The following is an 18739-nucleotide window of genomic DNA, read 5'->3' as shown; positions in this document are numbered from 1 at the left end:
CTAGCACAGGACCTCTATGTAGGAGGCCCTCGGCTGGAGGGAGGGAATAAAGGCACGAGCGAATGGCTTATCGCCACCGTGATTTTGTTGTTTAGTGGAACTAACCTTGTCAACAGATAGCTTTCGAGGGATGTAGACACACCATCTACCCGCTGGACAGGATACAATCGATCTACAAACATCCGTTGAGGGCCTACTATGCGCAGCCTACTGTGCTAAAAAAATAAGACCAGGCCCACACCTTGTCGCTCACTCTTAAAAGGGCCAGCCCCGAGCAAGCACTTCCCACTCACTATCCCGCTGAATCCTTGAGAGGTAGGGACTAACTTCATAACCATTTTATAGATGAGGAAACTGAGGTTTCAAGTGATTCAGCAACCCGACTGAGTCCCTGAGTCCCCGTCCCAAATAAGTGCCAGATTTGAACCCAGGTCCGTCTGGCTCAGACACCCACGCTCTTCCGTAAAGGATGAACTCCTATATGGGAAACTGTAATCTATTTGTCCCGGTCTTAAAATCGTGGTCAGGTTACAGAAAAGACTGTTGATGCTTGGGTAGGGGGTAGGAGGGAGGGACTCCTGCAGAGCTGGGGGGTTGAGAGAGCTTCACAAGCCCCACATTTGGTCTTGAACAGGAAAGTGGTCCCGAGAGGGCTGATGAGGAGGGGGAGGGGGAGGCAGAGGGTCACCCTGGGGACAAGGGCTTGTGATTCTGCTCAGCATCTCTGAGCCGCGCTGAAGTTCCTGCCTCAAACCTGTAAAGTCTGGATCTGCCTCTGTATATATTTACACCTTTCTCCACATTTTTATGTCAAACGAGAAGAGATTTAGAAGGGAAGGCACAGAATATCCTTCACTGGACTTGTAGAGCCGATGGCTTTTCAGAACTGGGGGAAGGAGCCAAAAAGTGTCACCACCTCCCCCCGTCAGGTCAGTTAGAGCTCCCAACCCCAGAACGTGAGGGGAGCTCCTGAAAAGCAAAACGTGCCCCCCATGGGGAGCCATCTGGACCCAATAATTACTCTCCGCCGAAGATAAAATAGGAACAAAATAAGAGGTATAAACATCAACTCCACACGGAGCCTGGCGGTTTCTACCAGACAAGCTTCCTATCTTCGTGCAAAAACAAAACTAAACCCTGCAATGATCGTTAAGAAGGTTTTACGTCCCAAGACCTCAGGGCCCAACTGTTTGTAAAGAAAACTTGTAGAGAAACCACTCTGAGGGTTTTCTAGTAAACTGCTCACACAGACACAGTCAGCGAGAAGGAGACGAAGCTCAAGTTTCGACAGAGCTTCCTCTAGAACTCTCGCCCGAGACTGCCCTCCCCATCAGCATCCGCACGCTCCCCAAGTTGTGGCCAATTAGAGAATCCATGAGCGTTCCTCCAGCTCGCGTGGCGCAGCGGGTTTTCTGCAATCTGCCTGCAAATGCCACCGGCCACAAGCGAAGGAAAAGCCAGAGCCAGCAGGACACAGAGGCCGCGACGTAACTTGTTTTTGCAAGTAAAAGCTAAAGTAAGCTGGCATATGTGGTTTTCTCAGACGTGATCCAAGGACAAGATCACTTCCCACCACTTCCACCCCTCTGCAGAAAACAATCTGGAACATCCGTTGGTACCAGGCTCACCTGGGTGGCTTGCTGCACTTGGCAGAGTCAATGCTTGCTCACTCCAGTGCCAGGGGTTGCAAAGAGCATGGTCTTGAGGCCAGAAGAACCGTATTCAAAACAAGTCGGACCAGTGGCCCCCCCGACAAGCTGTGTGCCCTTAGGGAAGTCACACACCTTCTCTGGGTCTTAAGCGTCTCGACTGTAAAACAAGGGAGCTGAAGGTCCGGCAGTCCTTCCGGTTGTGATATTTCGTGACTATGAATCTCTGAGCCAGGCGTGAGGCGGTGCCTGTCTCAAAGGCTGAGCATCCCTGCTACCCAGAGGAGCTGGCTTCCCAGGTGGCCCGGAAAGGCCGTCTGGCCTAGAGCTGAGACCTCACGCCCAGGCTTGGTACTCCCCGCCCTCCCACCCCGCCCCCAAAGTCTCGTTTTCTGCCAACTCTGGCCATGCATGTTCAAACACCAGGTGCTCGGTCACTTGCCAGGAAGGGTCTCCTCCTGCAGCCATTGTGCTATTGATGTCTGGCAGTTAGGCAAGGACAGACAACTTTCAGCCCCGCCCCTTCCTCTAGGAGGTTTGGGATGGGCCAGCAGCTCAAAACGATGTGCCAGAATAGTCGGGGCAATCTGTCCCATAAGATGCACTCGGAGATGCGTTCTGCTGGTGTAGCCCCAGCCGGGCTCACCCACACAGGCGCTCCCTCCCTCCCGCAAATGTTAGGTTTCAGCTACTTTACAGCCACTCTTGGCAAGAGGTTAACCCCAAAGCCCTAGTTCCCCAAGGAAAAGAATGCATTCCGTGTGTGAGCTGAATGGCCTGACCTTGCGTCAAATAGAATGTTGCAACATTGAAGCCACCCCGGTGGGGAGGCTGGTGGCTGAGGGAGGAGAAGAATCTTTAGAGGGTAGTGACGGCCGTGGTCTAAAGAATCCAAGGCAGATGCAAATGAACTGCAGCACATCTCTGCTAGTTCATGTGTCAATGAACCCGTGTTGCCAAGTAACCTGCCTTAATAATAGTGTTATCACCGGGCACTGGGTGGCTTAGTCAGTTAAACGTCCGACTTCGGCTCAGGTCCTGATCTCATGGGTTCGCGGCTTCCAGTCTCGCGTCAGGCTCTGCACTGACAGCTCAGAGCCTAGAGCCTGCTTGGGATTCTCTGTCTCCCTCTTTCCCTGCCCCTCCCCCACGGCACACTCGCTCTCCCTTTCTCTCTCTCTCAAAAATACACATTTAAAAAATAATAGTATTACAGTCATTCAAATTATGATGGACATAATAATGATAGTAATAATAAAAACAATTACCCCTGATATTTAAGTGCTTACTGTGTGCCAGGCAGGAACTCTGCTAAGCTCTTTACATATATTATTTTCATGTAATCTCTGTAATATCTCCATGTGGGAGGCCCTAGCATCATACACACTTTACAGGCAAGGAAACTGAGGCTCAGTGTGGCTAAGGAAATTGCTTTGAGGCTAAGAGTCTAATGTCAGAGCCCAAAGTGAGAGCCAGCATCTGCCTCTAAGTCCCGTCTGACTCGATTTTCCAGGACAGGAAGCCTCCAACTCACCTGATAGCCAGTTGGGTTGAATTATTCAGCAAGCACTTATGGAGTGCCCACTGTGTGCCATGCCGAGTATCAGGTGCTGAATAACCAAGAGCCTCGTCTGCGAGGCTCACATTCCCAAAGAAACAAGCTCGCGACTTACTCTCTCGGCCACAGGCCAAGACTCCCCTCTCTCTCAAGACGACCACCAAGCACGTATCTGAGCAAGCACCCCTAAACAGAGAATTCAGAATCATAACCCAACTCCTGATCCCGTGCTGGAGGAGGGACGAGGTACAGACCCCTGGAAAGCACTAGTGAGGAGACAGGAGCTGGTGAACACCCTGATCCCTCCGGAGTGGGTGAGCACTGAGCTAAGAGTCAATAAATCGCTGTGCTACTCACCTGCAGCCGGTCAACCCAACTACCAATTTACCCCAGCCCTCTTTCCAGTGGCAGAGCCTGTGTGCGGAGACTTTGGCTTCCCTTCTAAGCACCCGGCCTGGGTGCACGTTTGTGGGGTGACTGCTGAGCCACTTGTGGGGGGTGGAGCTGTCTGCGGGGTTCCCTGCAGCTCAGGGACCTTGTTCATGAGCTCTCTAGGAGCCAACAGGCCCCAGCTCTATACTAGTCATAGCCACCAGCTATTGAAAGCTGGCTTGGTGCAGAGTACTCTGTGTCTTGCTTCCTGCAATCCCCATTTAAATGCCCCTTTAAGTCCCAGGAGACATCGGTGGCCCCATTTACCTGTGAAGAAGCCAAGGCTGGGAGCAGTCGCAAGACCAACCATCTGGGCCCTGAGAGTAAAGATCTGCATTTGAACTCAGGTGGCCTAACGTGCCCCCTCCCTCCGGTCTGATTTCATTTTCAGCCTCACTTCCGGCCCCTCCTCCTCTGGCCCTCCAGGCTGGCCTGGGGCAGCCTCGGAGGCCCTGCTCTCCTCCTTCCCCAGGATGGTGGGGGTGGGGGGGGTCCTGGCCTGAGAACTCACCGCTGACCCACGTCCGCCAGGCACCGTGGCTCACCTGACCCGCTCCCAGGGCATAGAGGCACCCCTCCCCTGAGGTTTCTATTCCCAACCACCCTCTGCCCGCTTTGCAAAAGGAAAGGCCATTAAAAGTATCAGTACCCAGACGGGTGCCAGCGCCTTCCCTGGAAACAGAAACACTTTCACAGTCAGTGTCTGAATCAGCGGGCTGCTAAAATATTTAACGCCGGGGCCACTTAACAGGCCCTGTGCAGAAACGGGAGGCCGAGGGGCGGTTGGCTGGGGCTGCTGCCCCCGCACACCCACGGGAAGCCTCCCCTACCTGCCACTTTCTCAGGACGAGGACAATGCAGAGACACAAAAGCAAGACCCATCTCTGCCCTGAGCCTATTTCTGGTCCCTCATGGGTGTGGCCAGTGGGGCTGGGTGGGCAGGGAGGGTTCTAGGTTAAGTGCCACTGTTAGCCTCGGTTACCTGAGGCCCCCTCATCAGGCTGGGGCGTGAGTCACACTGGCCAAGCCGAGGCCTCTGGCTGGCCCAGCGGCAAACCTCCTTGGCTCAGGGGCTAGAGCCTTCTGCTGATCAGTGTTGCCGGGCGGTTGCGTGTGGCTATGCCCGAGTCTCCACTCTGCAGACAGGGCCGCCTGGCTTTCCCACTTGCAGAGCCCAGGGCAGCAAGAAGGAAACTAACGCTCACTCACCACCACCAGGCGCCCCGCCACCGGGCAGGGCTTCACGCACAGAACCTCACGGAATCCACACCGGCTCTCACGGTGACAGTCTCTTCCGTGTACAGGAAGAAAGTATGTCTTAAAGTTGGGCCGCCCCACCCAGAAGCCACTAGCCCCACTTGGCTCCTCCCAGCTTCAATTTTCAGTAAGCAAAGTTGAGTACAATTCACCGTTCGGTTCCTCAGTGGCCCTGAACACCTTGCCCTGAAACTGACCCTCGATTTTCAGGTGACCTCATTCCAGGTGCTCAGTAGCCACCTGTGGCTAGCATCCGCCATCCCGGACAGCGGAGACAGAGGACCCTTCCATCCTTGTAGAAAGTTCTTGTGGACAGCGCCGACGTAGAGAGGAACTTCTCCCAGATCCCACCTGGCCAATAAGTGAACGATTCGGGATCTAAGCTCACGCATGGAAAACTTTCCAGAAAAGAGGTTCTGGTCCCAGCTTCGGGTCTCATTAGCTCTCTGACCTTGAGCAAGCCGTGTCATCTCTCTGAGCCTCCACTTCCTCCTCTGCGACAGGCGTCTACAAACAGCACCTACTGAGGGTTGAGCTGTCAGAGAAAGAAGATGCTGGACGCGAAGGTACTTGGGCCCAGAGGGAGGAATAAGTGAGAGGAGACTCATACTGAGTTCTTGTTTGGGGTCAGACACTCCAAACAGAGTGGCTCATGCAATCCTAACAATGCAGGGAGTGCTATGTGCTCCTGTTTTACAGGGGAGTGAACAGGTTCAGAGGATGCTGCCCCCAAGGTCAGAGAGCTAGAACTTGAGCTGGACCTTGAGGTCTGTCCACTTTGAGGCCTGTGCTTGTCCATGCTAGAACAGAGAGAACTCTTCTCTCCCAGACCTAGAAGCAGATTTTGGGGGTGGCTGGCATTTCTGGGAAACACAGCCCCCCTCCCCTGGGGAGGGGTCCTTGGCTCAGTTCAGGCATGGGCGGGGGGGGGGGGGGGGAATGTGCCATCAGAGGCCAGCAGGGCCCAGAATCTGGTACCAGCACTCTGCCAGTTAGCTTCTTCTCCCTTCCCTGTTTTGAGCCCTCGGGTTCCCTTCCAGCAACAATCAGCCAGAATCTAAAATGTCCATTTCTTGGGCCGCCTGAGCGGCTCAGTCAGTTAAGCGTCCAACTCTTGATTGCGGCTCATCTCACGGTTTGTGAGATCAAGCCCCGAGCCAGGCTCTTCACTAACAGCATAGAGCCCACTTGGGATTATCTGTCTCCCTTTCTCTCTGCTCCTTCCCTGCTCCTGCTTTCTCACCCTCCCCCCCCTTCTCATTCTGTCAAAATAAATAAACATAAAAAAAATAAATAAAATATCCGTTTCTCCATCCCTGCGGCATCCAGGTCGTGCAGTGGGGCTTCTGCCCATGGCAGTAATGAGAGGTTCCAGGAAGAGCAGCCAGGCCACTGTGGACACATTCATTTGGAAAATCACCGCCCAGCCCCGAAATTGACCCTGGTTTTTCAAGCGGCGGTGAGCGGCTCTTCCCCGTCTTGGGTCCAGGTGCCGCATGACAGAGGCCACCCGGCAGAGGGGCTCAGAAACCCAGAACAGCCAGAGGCCGAGGCAGCAGAGCCAGCCCGCTGTGGCCGAGGAGGCTCCCCTGTGGGCGCCCCACAAGCCAGCTTTCCGAAGCGACCTGGCGTTTCTCCAAAGCTTCACCTCCAGGAAAATGCATTTTAATTATGCAACACAAAGGCTTCACAATAGAAAGGCTACATTGTAAAAGGTCCTGTGACTTTTATATGTGATGGCTCACAATGACTGAAGTTGTGGATGCTACTATAAATGCACGTCATTTGTAGAGTCCTCAGATCCTATGGACCTTTGAACCACGCACCAAGCCCCCTGTGAGCCAAGTGGTGTCAGACACGATAGACGCGGAGGGCGTAGACAGGCCGGACAGCTGGAAACGACTCTTCTCCAGTGTCAGACTCCCCGTGTCTGCAGGGGCTGGGGCGGTCTCTATCGCACATATTGTGGAATTCCACACAGCGTGTCACTCACTATTCCACGAAATGTGACCGTGGTCACATTTTCCTTTTGCTTAATTGCCGGGATGCTTTTGAATAAATACATAGAAAATTATAATCGCGGTTCCCGTTTTCATTACCATTATTTATTTATTATGTGGTTTCTTACCATATACGAGGCGTCATGCCAGATGGTTTAGAAACATTCTTTTTTTTTTTTTTTTTTTTTTAAGACACTGTCTAATTTTATCCTAACTCCAACCCTAACAGAAAAGTGTTTTTTTGGGTTGTTCCCCCCCCCCCCCCATTTGATAGGTATGAGAAGATTGAAAAGCTAAGCAGTGCATCCAAGGCCACACGACCAGTAAGAGGCCGCTGGGATGTGAACGGGCGTGTCTCGCTCTACTGTCTCCTGTTTGGGAAGAGCAGAGCTCCAAGTAAAAAGGAGTGCCAGAGCAAGTCTGTAACAGCCCGACCCTTCTCAAAAGGAAGTTTAAAATAACAGAACCAAAGTAACACAAACCCGAACCCAGAAGGATCTCAGCAGAGAGAGGGATCTGTTGTCCTGGCTTTATCTCCTAAGAGAACTATGCTCGAATTCTTTTTTTTTCTCTCTCTCTCTCTTCCTTAATTTACACAGCTGCAGCCATCCTCAAAACCTTATTCTTAAACTCGAAAACACGGTGTCACAGCTGGTAATTTTAGAAGGAGGAGGAGGAGAGAGAAGGAAGAAAGGGAGACCAAGTGGGAAGCGAGGGTGGGAGGAAGGGTAAAAACCAGCTCCAAGCCCACGGTCAGGCCAGCTAGGACTTCCTCGGCACAATGCCAGCCGTCTCCCTCCCTTCCCCCTCCTGACCTCCCTCAACTTTTCAACCCGACTGCCCTTCGCAGACTAGCCTAGGTTTGCTCTAGGACCCTGAGCATCTGGGAATCATTTAATTCTCTCAACACACACTAATAATTGGAAATGATAGCTTTCCAACTGTTTCCCCCAAATGGAAAAGAAAAAGACCCTTGTAAATAAATATTCAGCAAAAAGCAAGCTTGGTGATATCCAAGATGTTTTTGGATTTAGTTTCCCGAGCTGGGTAGAGTTGGATTTAGTCTTCCAGAACTACATACCTGGCCATCAGCGGTATGTCATCAAAATGTCAGAATCTCGATTTTCCAGCCACGAGGAAGAGAGTCAGGTGTGTACAAAGTTGAAATCAAATTGAAGCACCTTGTGTAGAGTAATCTAAAGATGAAGTGAGGCTGTCTGTGGGCGCCACACTCTCCCACAGGCAGAGACCACACAAGGGTAGGAATCAACTCCTGCTTCTCAGAACCGGGTGCCCACGGACCCCTCAGGCGTGGGGTGATGGCAAAGCCACAGGATACCCAAAGCACACCCACCCGCAGTGCCCATAAGGCTTCAAAATGTGGGAAATAAAGTGATAACCATACCTGTGCTCCTGACATCTACATAGGTATGGGGTTGGGGTATCAAACCATCCTGTCACTGAGACAGAAAAGAGACATTTCTAAGACACTGAACCTGATCACGGTATCGCTCTTTTCAAGTCTACAAAATCTTCAAAATTCAATCCATTCAACAGAAGCACGTCACCCGATGACCAACGAGAGAGTTAGAAAATTTGGTTTTGATTTGCCTCGCTCTTACCGTAGCAACTCGAAACGTTAGATTTTTTAAATTGGAATACAATACAGCATGGTACACGGTGAAAGATACTCATAAGGTTTGGCAATCACATACCGTCCCAAAAACATCCAAGTTGAAGCAGAGCCCTGTGGGCTACACAGTAGGGGTGAGAAAGAATTCACTCTGTTCAGGCATTAAGATATTTTAGCAGACAAAGAATCCAGTACTAGAAAAGAAAGATAGCCAGGTTGGAACGTCAACTTTAGGAGAACAGTCTGCATGGGAAGAAACGGGGGCCGTTCAGTTCACTGCACGAGGAAAGGCCACCCCACAGAGAGAGGTAACAGGGAACCTGACAGCCACTGAGCAGCAGAATGTACCAGTATGTCGCTGGAATCTGTGATTTCAGCCCTCACAGCAACTCCACGAGGCAGGCACGGTTGTCCTCCCCATTCTACAGATGGGAAAAGTGAGCTTATGTACGTAACTAAGGGGCAGAGCTGGGGTGTGAATCTGGGGCCCCTGCTCCAAACTTGATCACCACCCCAGCTCCTGGTAGCGTCTGCTGTGGTGTGGCCACCCCACTTGCCCCAGACTGCCACTGAATGTCACCTTTGCGTGCCACACCTGCTCTGCCCGGGGTGTGCGCCCCCTGGCCTCGGCGGAACTTTCTCTGAGGCCTGCCCAGATCCACAGCACGGCTCCCTGGTGGCAAAAGGATTCACCAGAGGCACTGAGCCTCCTCCTCAAGGCAAAGAAGTGTTTCTAACGTTTGTATTAAAATTGTAGGAATGGGGGCGGGGCAGGTGGCTTAGTCGATTGAGCGTCTGACTCTCGATTTCGGCTCAGGTCGTGATCTCGCAGTTTGTGGGTTCAAGCCCCACGGGGGACTCTGCCCTGCCGGTGCAGAACCTACTTGGGACTCTCTCTCCCTCTCTCTGCCCTTTCCCTACACACATACTCTGTTTCTCAAAATGAATCCATCACCTTTTAAAAAACCTCGGAGGGGGGCACCTGGGTGGCTCAGTGGGTTAAGCAACCAACTTCGGCTCAGGTCATGATCTCGCAGTTTGTGAGTTCAAGCCCCGCGTCGGGCTCTGTGCTGACAACTCAGAGCCTGGAGCCTACTTCAGATTCTGTGTCTCCCCCTCTTTCTACCCCTGCCCTGCTCACGCTCTGTGTCTCTCCGTCTCTCAATAATAAACATTAAAAAAAATTAAAAATAAATAAAAATAAAAAAACCTCGTAGGAACGAGGTTGCTGGGCAGAGAGATGTGGGCGTTTGGGGTCCCCGTGGGAATTTTTGGACTTCTGGATCATTGTCGACAGGTGTCAGAGCTCTGGGAGGGGCTGTGGGCCGTGTCCAGTAGGACAGCATGTGGCCGTTGAACGCTTGGAATGTGGCTGGTCCAAATTGTGTGTTGTGGCGCTAAAATACACACCAGCTTTCAAAGACTTAGTATGAAAACGAGAATGCAGACCATCAAATCAATCATCTTTGTATCAATCACATGTTAAAATGATAATATTTGTGATATATTGGGTTAAGCAAACTATATTAGTGAAACCCATGGTACCTGGTTCTTTTTAGTTTCGGATGCGGCTAGTAGAAAATTTAAGATTACATCTGTGGCCTGTGTCCTATTTCTGTTGGAAAGAGCTGGTCTCTATCTTCCGGAGACCTCTGATGGTCCTGCTAAGCTTAAGTTGGAATCTGTCATAAACTATTTGCTCAGATGTTGTTGTTCCCGATTCCCCGTGGGGGCGGGGGGCGGTGGGGCGCGAGGTCACCCCACCTGGCAGGATGGAGGTGAGGGCCCATCAGAATTCTTTCTGGAAACCCTCAGCCAATGAAATAGGGATAGGCCTTTTCCCCAAGAACCCAAAGTACAGGAAAACCAGCCCTCCTCCTCATTTCCTTCAAGGACAAGGACAAGGCAGGTTCTGGAGCCAAATGATCTAAACAGAAATAGACTGTGAGCCACACATGCAAGCCAAGAACGCAAAAGGCCACATATGTAATTTAAAAAGTTTTGGTAGCCACATTAGAAATAGGAAGAAGAAATACATGAAAGAAAACTTAATAATAATAACCCAATACATCAAAAATATTATTATCTTAATATATATCAACATAAAAATCATTAATGATGTATTTTGGTTTTGTTTTCACATGAAACCTTCAACATCCGGTATGTATTTTAATTTTTTTAATGTTCATTTATTTTTGAGAAAGAGAGAGAGGGAGAGAGAGTGCACGAGCGGGGAAGGGGCAGGCAGAGAGAGGGAGACAACGAATCCAAAGCAGGTCTAGGCTCTGAGCTGTCAGCACAGAGCCTGATGTGGGGCTCGAACTCACGGACTGCGAGATCATGACCTGCACTGAAGTCGGATGCTTAACCGACTGAGCCACTCAGGTGCCCACCAGTTCGTATTTTACACTCACAGCACATCACCATTCACATGTGACAAACGGCTGTCAAATCAGATGCTACACCTCCAAGAGATTCTAAAAGTCTACCACCCGTCAGACCCTCCATCAGAGCAAAGGGAACAGAAACACTGTTCTCACCTAAATGTCATTGCTCAATAAACTGTGATAGAGTCATACAACTTCAGCCACTAAGATACGTTCGCAGCGTTTTGATGGCAGGGGCAAAACACTACAAAATGTTTAAAAAGAAAAAAACGGGATAAAAATACGCAAAATAAGGGGCACCTGGGTGGCTCAGCCAATTAAGTGTCCGACTTTTGTTCAGGTCATGATCTCACGGTTTGTGAGTTCGAGCCCCTCGTCGGGTTCTGTGCTGATAGCCCTGAGCCTGGACCCTACTTTGGATTCTGTGTCTCCCTCTGTCTCTCTCTCTCTTCCCCTCCCCGGCTCACACTCTGTCTCTCTCTCTCTCTCTCAAAAATAAATAAACATTTAAAAAAATACACAAAATAATAAGTAACAGTGATCTTTAAGGGGTGTGGTTGTGGAGCTTTCTCTTATTCTTTATGCTTTTCCAATATTAATTGAGAAATTATGATTTTAAATGTTTCAATGATTATAACAACGAACCATAAATATTTCTTGAGCTACCATATGTCTGGCCCTAAGTTCTCCAAGAAGGTGATAAAACCTCCAGGGACATGGAGAAGGGTGCTAATATATCATTTGTGGGGAGGGAGAGGATTTTCCTAGTTAGATATTTCTCCTGCACTTTAACTGGGAGTGTCAAAAATACACACAGGCCAGGACTGGGGTGGGGGTGGGGGGTTACGTGCTACGTCAGCAGCAGAGACAAGTGCCCAGTGCAGATGACACTTACATCTGCCCAGGGCAGCACGTGCCTGCTTCTCGCCGGCCCAGCGTTCTAAGAGGTGCCCTTGTGGGGCAGGGAAGGCAGCTGGGTGTCGGCAGAAGTGCTCAGACTCGAAAAACAGGTGATTGTGCATTCTTTCCGCATGTGTGAAATATGAATCAAATCATTTATAAAATGCTTGCAGCTGTTTGGGAGGACACGCTGGGCTGCCACAGGTACTAATTTAAAGTCCACCCTGCTACACACACACACACACACACACACACACACACACACACACACAGAGCACCAGAACAGCCAAATGTCCCAGGATGGTCACATTTCCCCGGAAGGGTGAAACTTCTGAGCAGTAGGTTTTCTATAACCACAGGTGGCATTTCACAGAGGAAAGAGCTGGCAGGGGCATGTCCCACAAGTGTGAGGGTCCAGGATTCACAGTGACCCCTTCATCTGCCCCCTAATCTCAAGATCTCTATGGAGTATGACTGGGGTTGGTGAGTAGACATTCCAGCCTCAGAGATTAAATCACCGTTGAACCCATCTGCCTCAAAAGGCAATAAGCCAGATGAGTGGCTGTCTAGGGCTGGGGTTGGGGGGTGGCGTGTGATGTCTAAGGGGTGCAGGGTTTCTTTGGGGGGGGTGACAATGTTCTAAGATTGACTGGTGTGATGGTTGCATAACTCTGTGAATTAACTAAAAGCCACCGAAATGTACAGTTCAAATGAGCGAATGTGCATTACATCTCAATAACGCTGTTGTTGTTGTTGTTGTTTTTAAGGTACTAAACTCAGATGTGAAATTCACTCCATCCCGTTCATAGCAATGCAGCCCTCAGTCATCTTGGGCACCGTTTCACCTGTATAAGGAATGGGAAAGGCTGTTTGCTTCTTTCTTATATAAGGACTCGTGTGTCAGCAGATCTCTCCTCTGCAAAACACCCAATGTGTCTGCCAAAGCAAGGCCTCTTGGTTCTCCAAAGGCTGATACCTTTTTACTGACCTTTCTGCTCCTCCCACACTTCTGGCCTCGTCTGAAACGACGTTGCCCGGGACGTTTGGAGCCTCCTTCTCGGGAACTGAAAGTAAGGTGGATGGATCGGGCCTGGGGCTCTTTCTGGGATAAGGCAGAGAAAGCAATCGATGTAAGAAGGGTATCTGTCTCCACATCCTACTGAAAAAGCCCATTTCCCAATTAAAGCTGTAAGTGGTACTACCCCCAAATCCTAGACAAAAATCACCTTCCGGCAAGTCAACGGCTTGGAGATGCTTTGGGATCACTTGGGCCTCTCTGTATAAATAAATCCAGATTCAAAAGCAAATGCATCTGGGCTCCAGGAAAACATATGATTGACTCCAACCTCTGACCCAAGAGCGTGCTGCTAACCAGTAAACATTTCACGCTCTTCAGACAGTTTTCGTTAAGCAAACGGAAGGTCACGTACCGGGAATGGAACACTGGGAACAAACAGCTCCCTGCTTCCACCATTTTGCTCACATTTTTGAAAATCGCTGCACGCCCAGAGGTGGCAAGCGAGTAAACTTAAACAGTTAAGTACGGACAACTTAGCTTTTTAAAAAAAACACCCGTCTATTTCACTGACTCTTAAAAACCCGGGGTGGGAATCGCTCCAGAAGCTGGCCCCACATTCCCCTGGGAGTTTGTCCTCATCTGTACCTTTCAGCGTGGAGCGCTCCCGGGGCCTGGTTTTGCAGCTGCGGGTCCCGAGGTCCCTCAGGCTCTGGAGGTGAGGAGACTTGTAGCTTCCCACCCCCAGCAGCGATGAGGGGCTCAGGGCCCGGCCACTCCTCAGCCTGCTGGTGCACAGACGGGCTGTCCGGGCTGTCCTCCGTGCCCGGGGCCCCATCAGAGCAGCCCGGGGCCCCGCCGGTTCCTGGCAGCGCTGGCCCAGGAGCAGCACCCGAGAGCATCCTTGGAGCACCTGTCTCGGGCGGGTCACCAGACACACGTGCCCTGGTCTCTGCTGTGCTCAGAGTGACGTCACCCTCTGCTTCCCCAGCAGCTCCTGCCACGGCGCTGGGCTCCAGGGGAGTGGCTGATGCTTCTCCAGCCTGTGGCTCTGGGGCATTTTGCGTTTCTGAGATCCCGGCACCACCCCCATGCCTCTGCTCACCCCCAAGCGCGTAGGGGGGCCAGGGTGCACCGATGGCCTCGGCCACAATCTCCCCACGGGGAGAAGACGCTCCCAGGGTACAGGTGAACACGGGCATGCCACTTGGACCCCCTGTGTGAGCAAAGCCCCAGGCACCGTCATCCTCTCCAGGCTGACTGTTGCCGGTGGCCGCTTCTTGGTGGTACAATCCAGGAGGAATTCTGTCGTCTGGAGCTGAGGCCCCTCCTCCGTGGCTCTGGGGAACCACCTGGAAGTCAGCAGCCTTTTCCACGGGCGTGTGCGGTACTGCTCCCGGAGAGGAGAGACCCGAAGCTAATTCCCTCTGGGCCCCGCCCTGCTGTGAGTGGGCCTGGCCCCCAAGCCCCGGCTTGGCTTCCCCAGCCCCCTCTGGCTTCTCACTGTCCTCCACCATCTGTGGGACACCAGCCATTTCCTTCCCCACGCTGGCACCGGGCAGGTTCTGCTCTGCGGCTGGTGTCGCCAGACCCTGCAGCTTTCCTGGAGCGGGGTCCTGGGGGACCAGGCGGGGGATCTCAGCCTCCGTAGGCAGCTCTTGTTTCTTTTCCCTTGTGCCCACCCCGAGTCCAGCAGGAAGGGCGGGGAGAGGGGCGATGACTGCTCCTTGAGTCCCGTCTGGAGGCCTCTCTGGGCGTGGCCCTGCGAGGTCCTCACCCCGCACACTCCCCTCGGCTCCTGCCTTTTCTCCCGCTGCACTCTGGGGCCGATCGGCGGTCAGGGCTCTGAGCACAGACTTCTCAAAGATCTTGGTGATGTGCTCCCTGAAGTCAGGGAGCCCAGCGATCATGCCGGTCTGCTTGGGGCTTGCGTCCACGCCACCTGACACACCTCTCCTTGGATCCTTGGAAGGTTCTACCATCTTCTCCCCGCTGCCTTCCGTCTCCCTTGCATCACCTGCCACGCTTCCCTCACTGGCAGGGCATGCTGGCATCTCCCCGGGCTTGGTGCCTGCGCCGGGCGCTCTTGCCCCCTCCTCCCCTGTCACCTGCTTACTCTCAGTCAGAAGCGGCATCCTGTCCAGGTAGGGGACGGAGCCCGCAGGTCCCTCAAAGTTTCTGGCTTTGGGGCTTCCGCTGCCGACTTGCACCGCAGAGATTTCGCCACCTGCTCCTGGTTGTGAGAGCGAGGCCAGCAAGCCGGCAGAAATCTTCCTGGGGGTAGCATCCTCCAAGGCAAGTGGAGACTCTTCTATGGCACAAGGTTCTGCCCCCTTCCCAGCAGCACCATCAATATCCAGGTAGGGAGTGCCGGGCGCAGCCTCTTCTGGTGGCCCCGGTGGCAGAGGTTTCTTTGGGCTGCCGACAGCCTGGGCTGCAGAAATATCCACCTTGCTCCCGGGAATGGCACCCAGGTCTCTGGCTGCGAGCAAGGCATCCCGGGAGCTGGCCGAAAGCTGTTCTGCTCGGCAGGGCTCAGCGAGGGCAAAGGTAGAGGCTTGCTTCCCAGGGGAGGTGCACTGCTCAGTCTGAAGGCAGCCGCCCCACACAGCAGCTTCCGCTGGCCCCTCCAGAGCCCGCTGGACCCCCAGGTCTCCCTCCTCAGCGTGCCCTCCGGCCTCAGCAGCCCCACCATCAGCACCTTGATCCTGAGCCGCGGGGAACCTTCCAAGAAACCGTTGGGCCTCTGCATCCAAGGTTACGGGGAGCTCCATTCCCTTTGGTGGGGCCGGCGCTGGTTGCTGCCTGTCCGCCTGGGTTTCACCATTCGCCTCTCTGTCCGGGGCATCCCGGGTGGGTGTGACTCCAAGGGCGGCCGGCGGCCCGCGAGCTGCATCCAGGAGAGCTACTGAGTCAGGCCAACAAGGTGGGGTCCCCACTGTGTTCCCACTTGCCTGCTCCGTCTCACCCAACCCCCGGAGCGGGGGCTGAGCTTCCGCGGCTTCTGAAGCTCCTGCATCACTGAGACATGCTTCTTCATGCTGACTGCTGGCTTTCAACACACCTGCCGGCTCCTGCTGGGACTTGTTCAGCCCCTGCTCGGCACAGCAATTCTCCCTTCCGCTCAAGAGACCCGCCGGAGGTGAGTCCCCGGCGGGCAGACTGCTACCGCATGCTTCCTCTTGCTCACCCTGCCCTACCACGGGCAACCCCAGTCCCGTTGGTGCTGATGACTCTGGCTGCTCGGTGGCAGGACTTTCTGGAACCATGTCCCTGGGAGCTGAACTTGGAGCATCACACAGACCATCTTTGGGGAGCGCACGTTGAAGCTCTGATCTGGAAGCCTGCTCCTCTGTTCCATACGGAGGCAAGCACGCATCCTCCGGAGGCCCCGCAGGTATTTGAGGAGCATCTGAGCCCACGTTCCTAAAACCTAGACCCCCTGGGTAAGTCTCCTTCTCACGTTCACCGTGCTGGGGCTTCTCCCTGAGCAGGTCAAAGATGGATGCTTCTGGGTCTGATTGCAAGGGCTGGAGAGGGGTCTCAGAAGACACCGAGGGCCCCTCAGAAGCAGCTCCTTGTATCCGGGGGTCCCCCAGGCAGGGCGGCTCTCCCTGCCGACCTTGCTCCAGGCTAAGCATCGCAAGCCCAGAGTCCACTGCCAAATTCTCCCCCTCGGGGGGTGGCCCATCAGCATGGACTTCCTGACCAGCTGCCTCACGCCCCAGCCCACAAGGCTGGCCCCAGGATGTCAGCAAAGCCTCCCCGTCACAGCTGCCGGGCCTCGGCGCAGATGGGGGGCTCCTCATCTTTGTCTCCGAAGTGCTCTCCGCCTCCTGGGCTTTGGGGTTGACCTCTGCAGCAGGAGCTGACAGGAAATCTGATTTCTCAGATTCTAAAGCAGGAAGATAGTCCATTCTTTCCAACCCCCCCACGTCCTGAAGGGTGTCGGGACACTGGGTCTGCAACCCTGGCCCCTCCCAGACGGCTTCTTTGGGAAGAATGTGTTCACCAGTTCCATCCGGCCCAGGGGGCAGGAGGAGATCCTTCCCAGGGAGCTTGCGCAGGGAGCCAGAGGCATGGACCGCGCGGGCTTCTCCCATCATCCCACAGGCCACCGAGCTCCCAGCTGCATCTTTTGATGGAGAGCCAGGCCTGTCGGGGTGCCCAGGACCCTCCTTCTTGAGGGGCTGTGCTGAGTCTGCGCTGGAATGCGCTCTGCTCTCTACGTCATGGCTTAGCTTCGAAACCTCGTCTTTTTCTACCTCTGGGTCGGGCTTGCGGCGGAAGGCCCCGGGTTGCTCTCCCCATGGGTTCTCAAGATCTCTACTGTCCAGTGGCTGTGTGACTTCTTCCTGTCCCCTAGAGTTGGCCCCAGGTGGTCTGCTCTCCTCCTCAGCCACTGCTGGGCTTTCCGGGGTCATGGCTTCATCCTTTGGCCCCAGTGACTTTCTGGCACTTTCATCTGATGCACTGGGTGGGGCGGGGGGTGGTACCCCTTGTTGGACTTCATGGTCCCTCGCTGAGAGCTCTCCCCTGTCCTCCTGGGTCACAGGGTCAGGACCCTCTCCAGGGCTCCCTTCTAGACCTTCTCCCTCATTTCTGAGATCTGATGTGTGCTTCTCCAGTCCCGTCAACCCTGCGTCTGCCAGCCCTTCGGCCAGATCTGTAAGAACTGGCATCGCAGCCCCGGAAACCATCTCTCTGGTCGACCAGCCGGGCTCTTCTGCAGCAGCCGAGGCCCCGGCAGCGGGCTGCAAAGCGGAGACTGAAGGTGGATGTGCATCCTCCATCGGGGCCTGTGGGGAAGGCTCGGCACTCACAAGCGAAGCCCCTGCGGGTCGGTTGCCTGCAGCAGCACAGACAGCTATACTGGGATCGCCTCCCATTCCCGCTGTCTCCGAGTGTCCCGGAGCACAGCTGGCATCCACGGTCTCCTTCCGAGAGTCCCCGGGCCCGGGTGCCAGCACGGGACTCGGTGAATCCCAGGGCAGCTCCGCGTGCTCCAGATGTGCTCCCACTTGCTGCTGGCAGCTTTCCCAGGAATTGGTGCCGGCCTCTCGGGCAGCCCCTGAGTTGTTCCCAGTGGGACGGCAGACCCCGAGGAGTCCCGAGTCATCAGCTAAAGCCTGAGGCAGTGCCTCCACTTGGCAGGTTTCTCTGTCTAAGGCTCTGGGCGCTGGATCTTGTGGAGTCGGGGTCTCGGGCTTTGTGGGGGGCTCTTCCAGGCCAGCTGAGCTCTCCCCGTCTGGTTGAGCTGCAGCTGGGGCCTTCGGGGCCGCTGGTCCAGAAGCCGCCCCCTGCCTGGACTCTGCGAGGGGAAGGCCACCTGCCACCTCTTTCCCTTGGGACTCGGAGCCGCCAGGCTGGCCGTCTTCTCCACAAAGCTGTCCCTTCATCAGCTCTTGAGGAGGTGCTGCTAAAATTGCTGGCAACTGGTCAGTGCTCCCGGAGGAAGATACTTTACGTCCCTCTTCCTTCAGATGTCCCCCTCTGCCCTGGGCACTGGGGACGATGGCACCCACACTGCACTGAGTAGAACTGTCCCCTTTAGGGACAAACGCTGTTGGGACATCCCCATGGGCATCTGGGGAAGGTTCCTTCCTGGGGTGTTGAATTAGGGGCCAGTCTTCAGGTGCTGCTCCGGGGCTTGGCAGGCAACCTTCCGGGGGGCCCTCGGCAATGGGCGTGGAGGCTGGGGGGCACTCAAACTCCCAGGGCACTGGTGGCCAGAGCAGTGGAGAACCTTCTGGGCCTCTGGCTTCCTGTGGGCATTTGCTCGGCCCTGTCACTTCTGGGGACAGGAAGCACGGATCCAGGCTGGCAGCACCTTCAGAAGTGGGACAGGAGCTTCGGAGCCCAGCACTGCCAACAATGAAAACATTTGATGTTTCATTCATTCTCATGG

General features: G+C 54.0%; 1 protein-coding gene across 3 annotated transcripts in view; it reads right to left on the bottom strand.

Annotated features, from left to right (window-relative positions):
• The window catches only part of TACC2 (transforming acidic coiled-coil containing protein 2), a 201522-nt gene that overhangs the window by 135589 nt on the left and 47194 nt on the right, over positions 1–18739 (bottom strand). For 2 of the 3 annotated variants that reach the window (XM_047825484.1, XM_047825485.1), the window contains 2 exons: positions 13480–18696; positions 12805–12918 (listed from right to left, as the gene is read on the bottom strand). In XM_047825484.1, the coding sequence (XP_047681440.1) occupies positions 12805–12918; positions 13480–18696 (5331 nt within the window). Of the gene's footprint in view, positions 1–12804; positions 12919–13479; positions 18697–18739 lie in introns of those variants that run through there. The other variant, XM_047825486.1, reaches the window with a different exon arrangement.

The sequence above is a fragment of the Prionailurus viverrinus genome, chromosome D2, assembly GCF_022837055.1.
Source record: "Prionailurus viverrinus isolate Anna chromosome D2, UM_Priviv_1.0, whole genome shotgun sequence".
Lineage (NCBI taxonomy): Eukaryota > Metazoa > Chordata > Mammalia > Carnivora > Felidae > Prionailurus > Prionailurus viverrinus.
The sequence above is the reverse complement of the archived record's forward strand: the minus strand, read 5'-3'. Positions and strand labels throughout refer to the sequence as shown.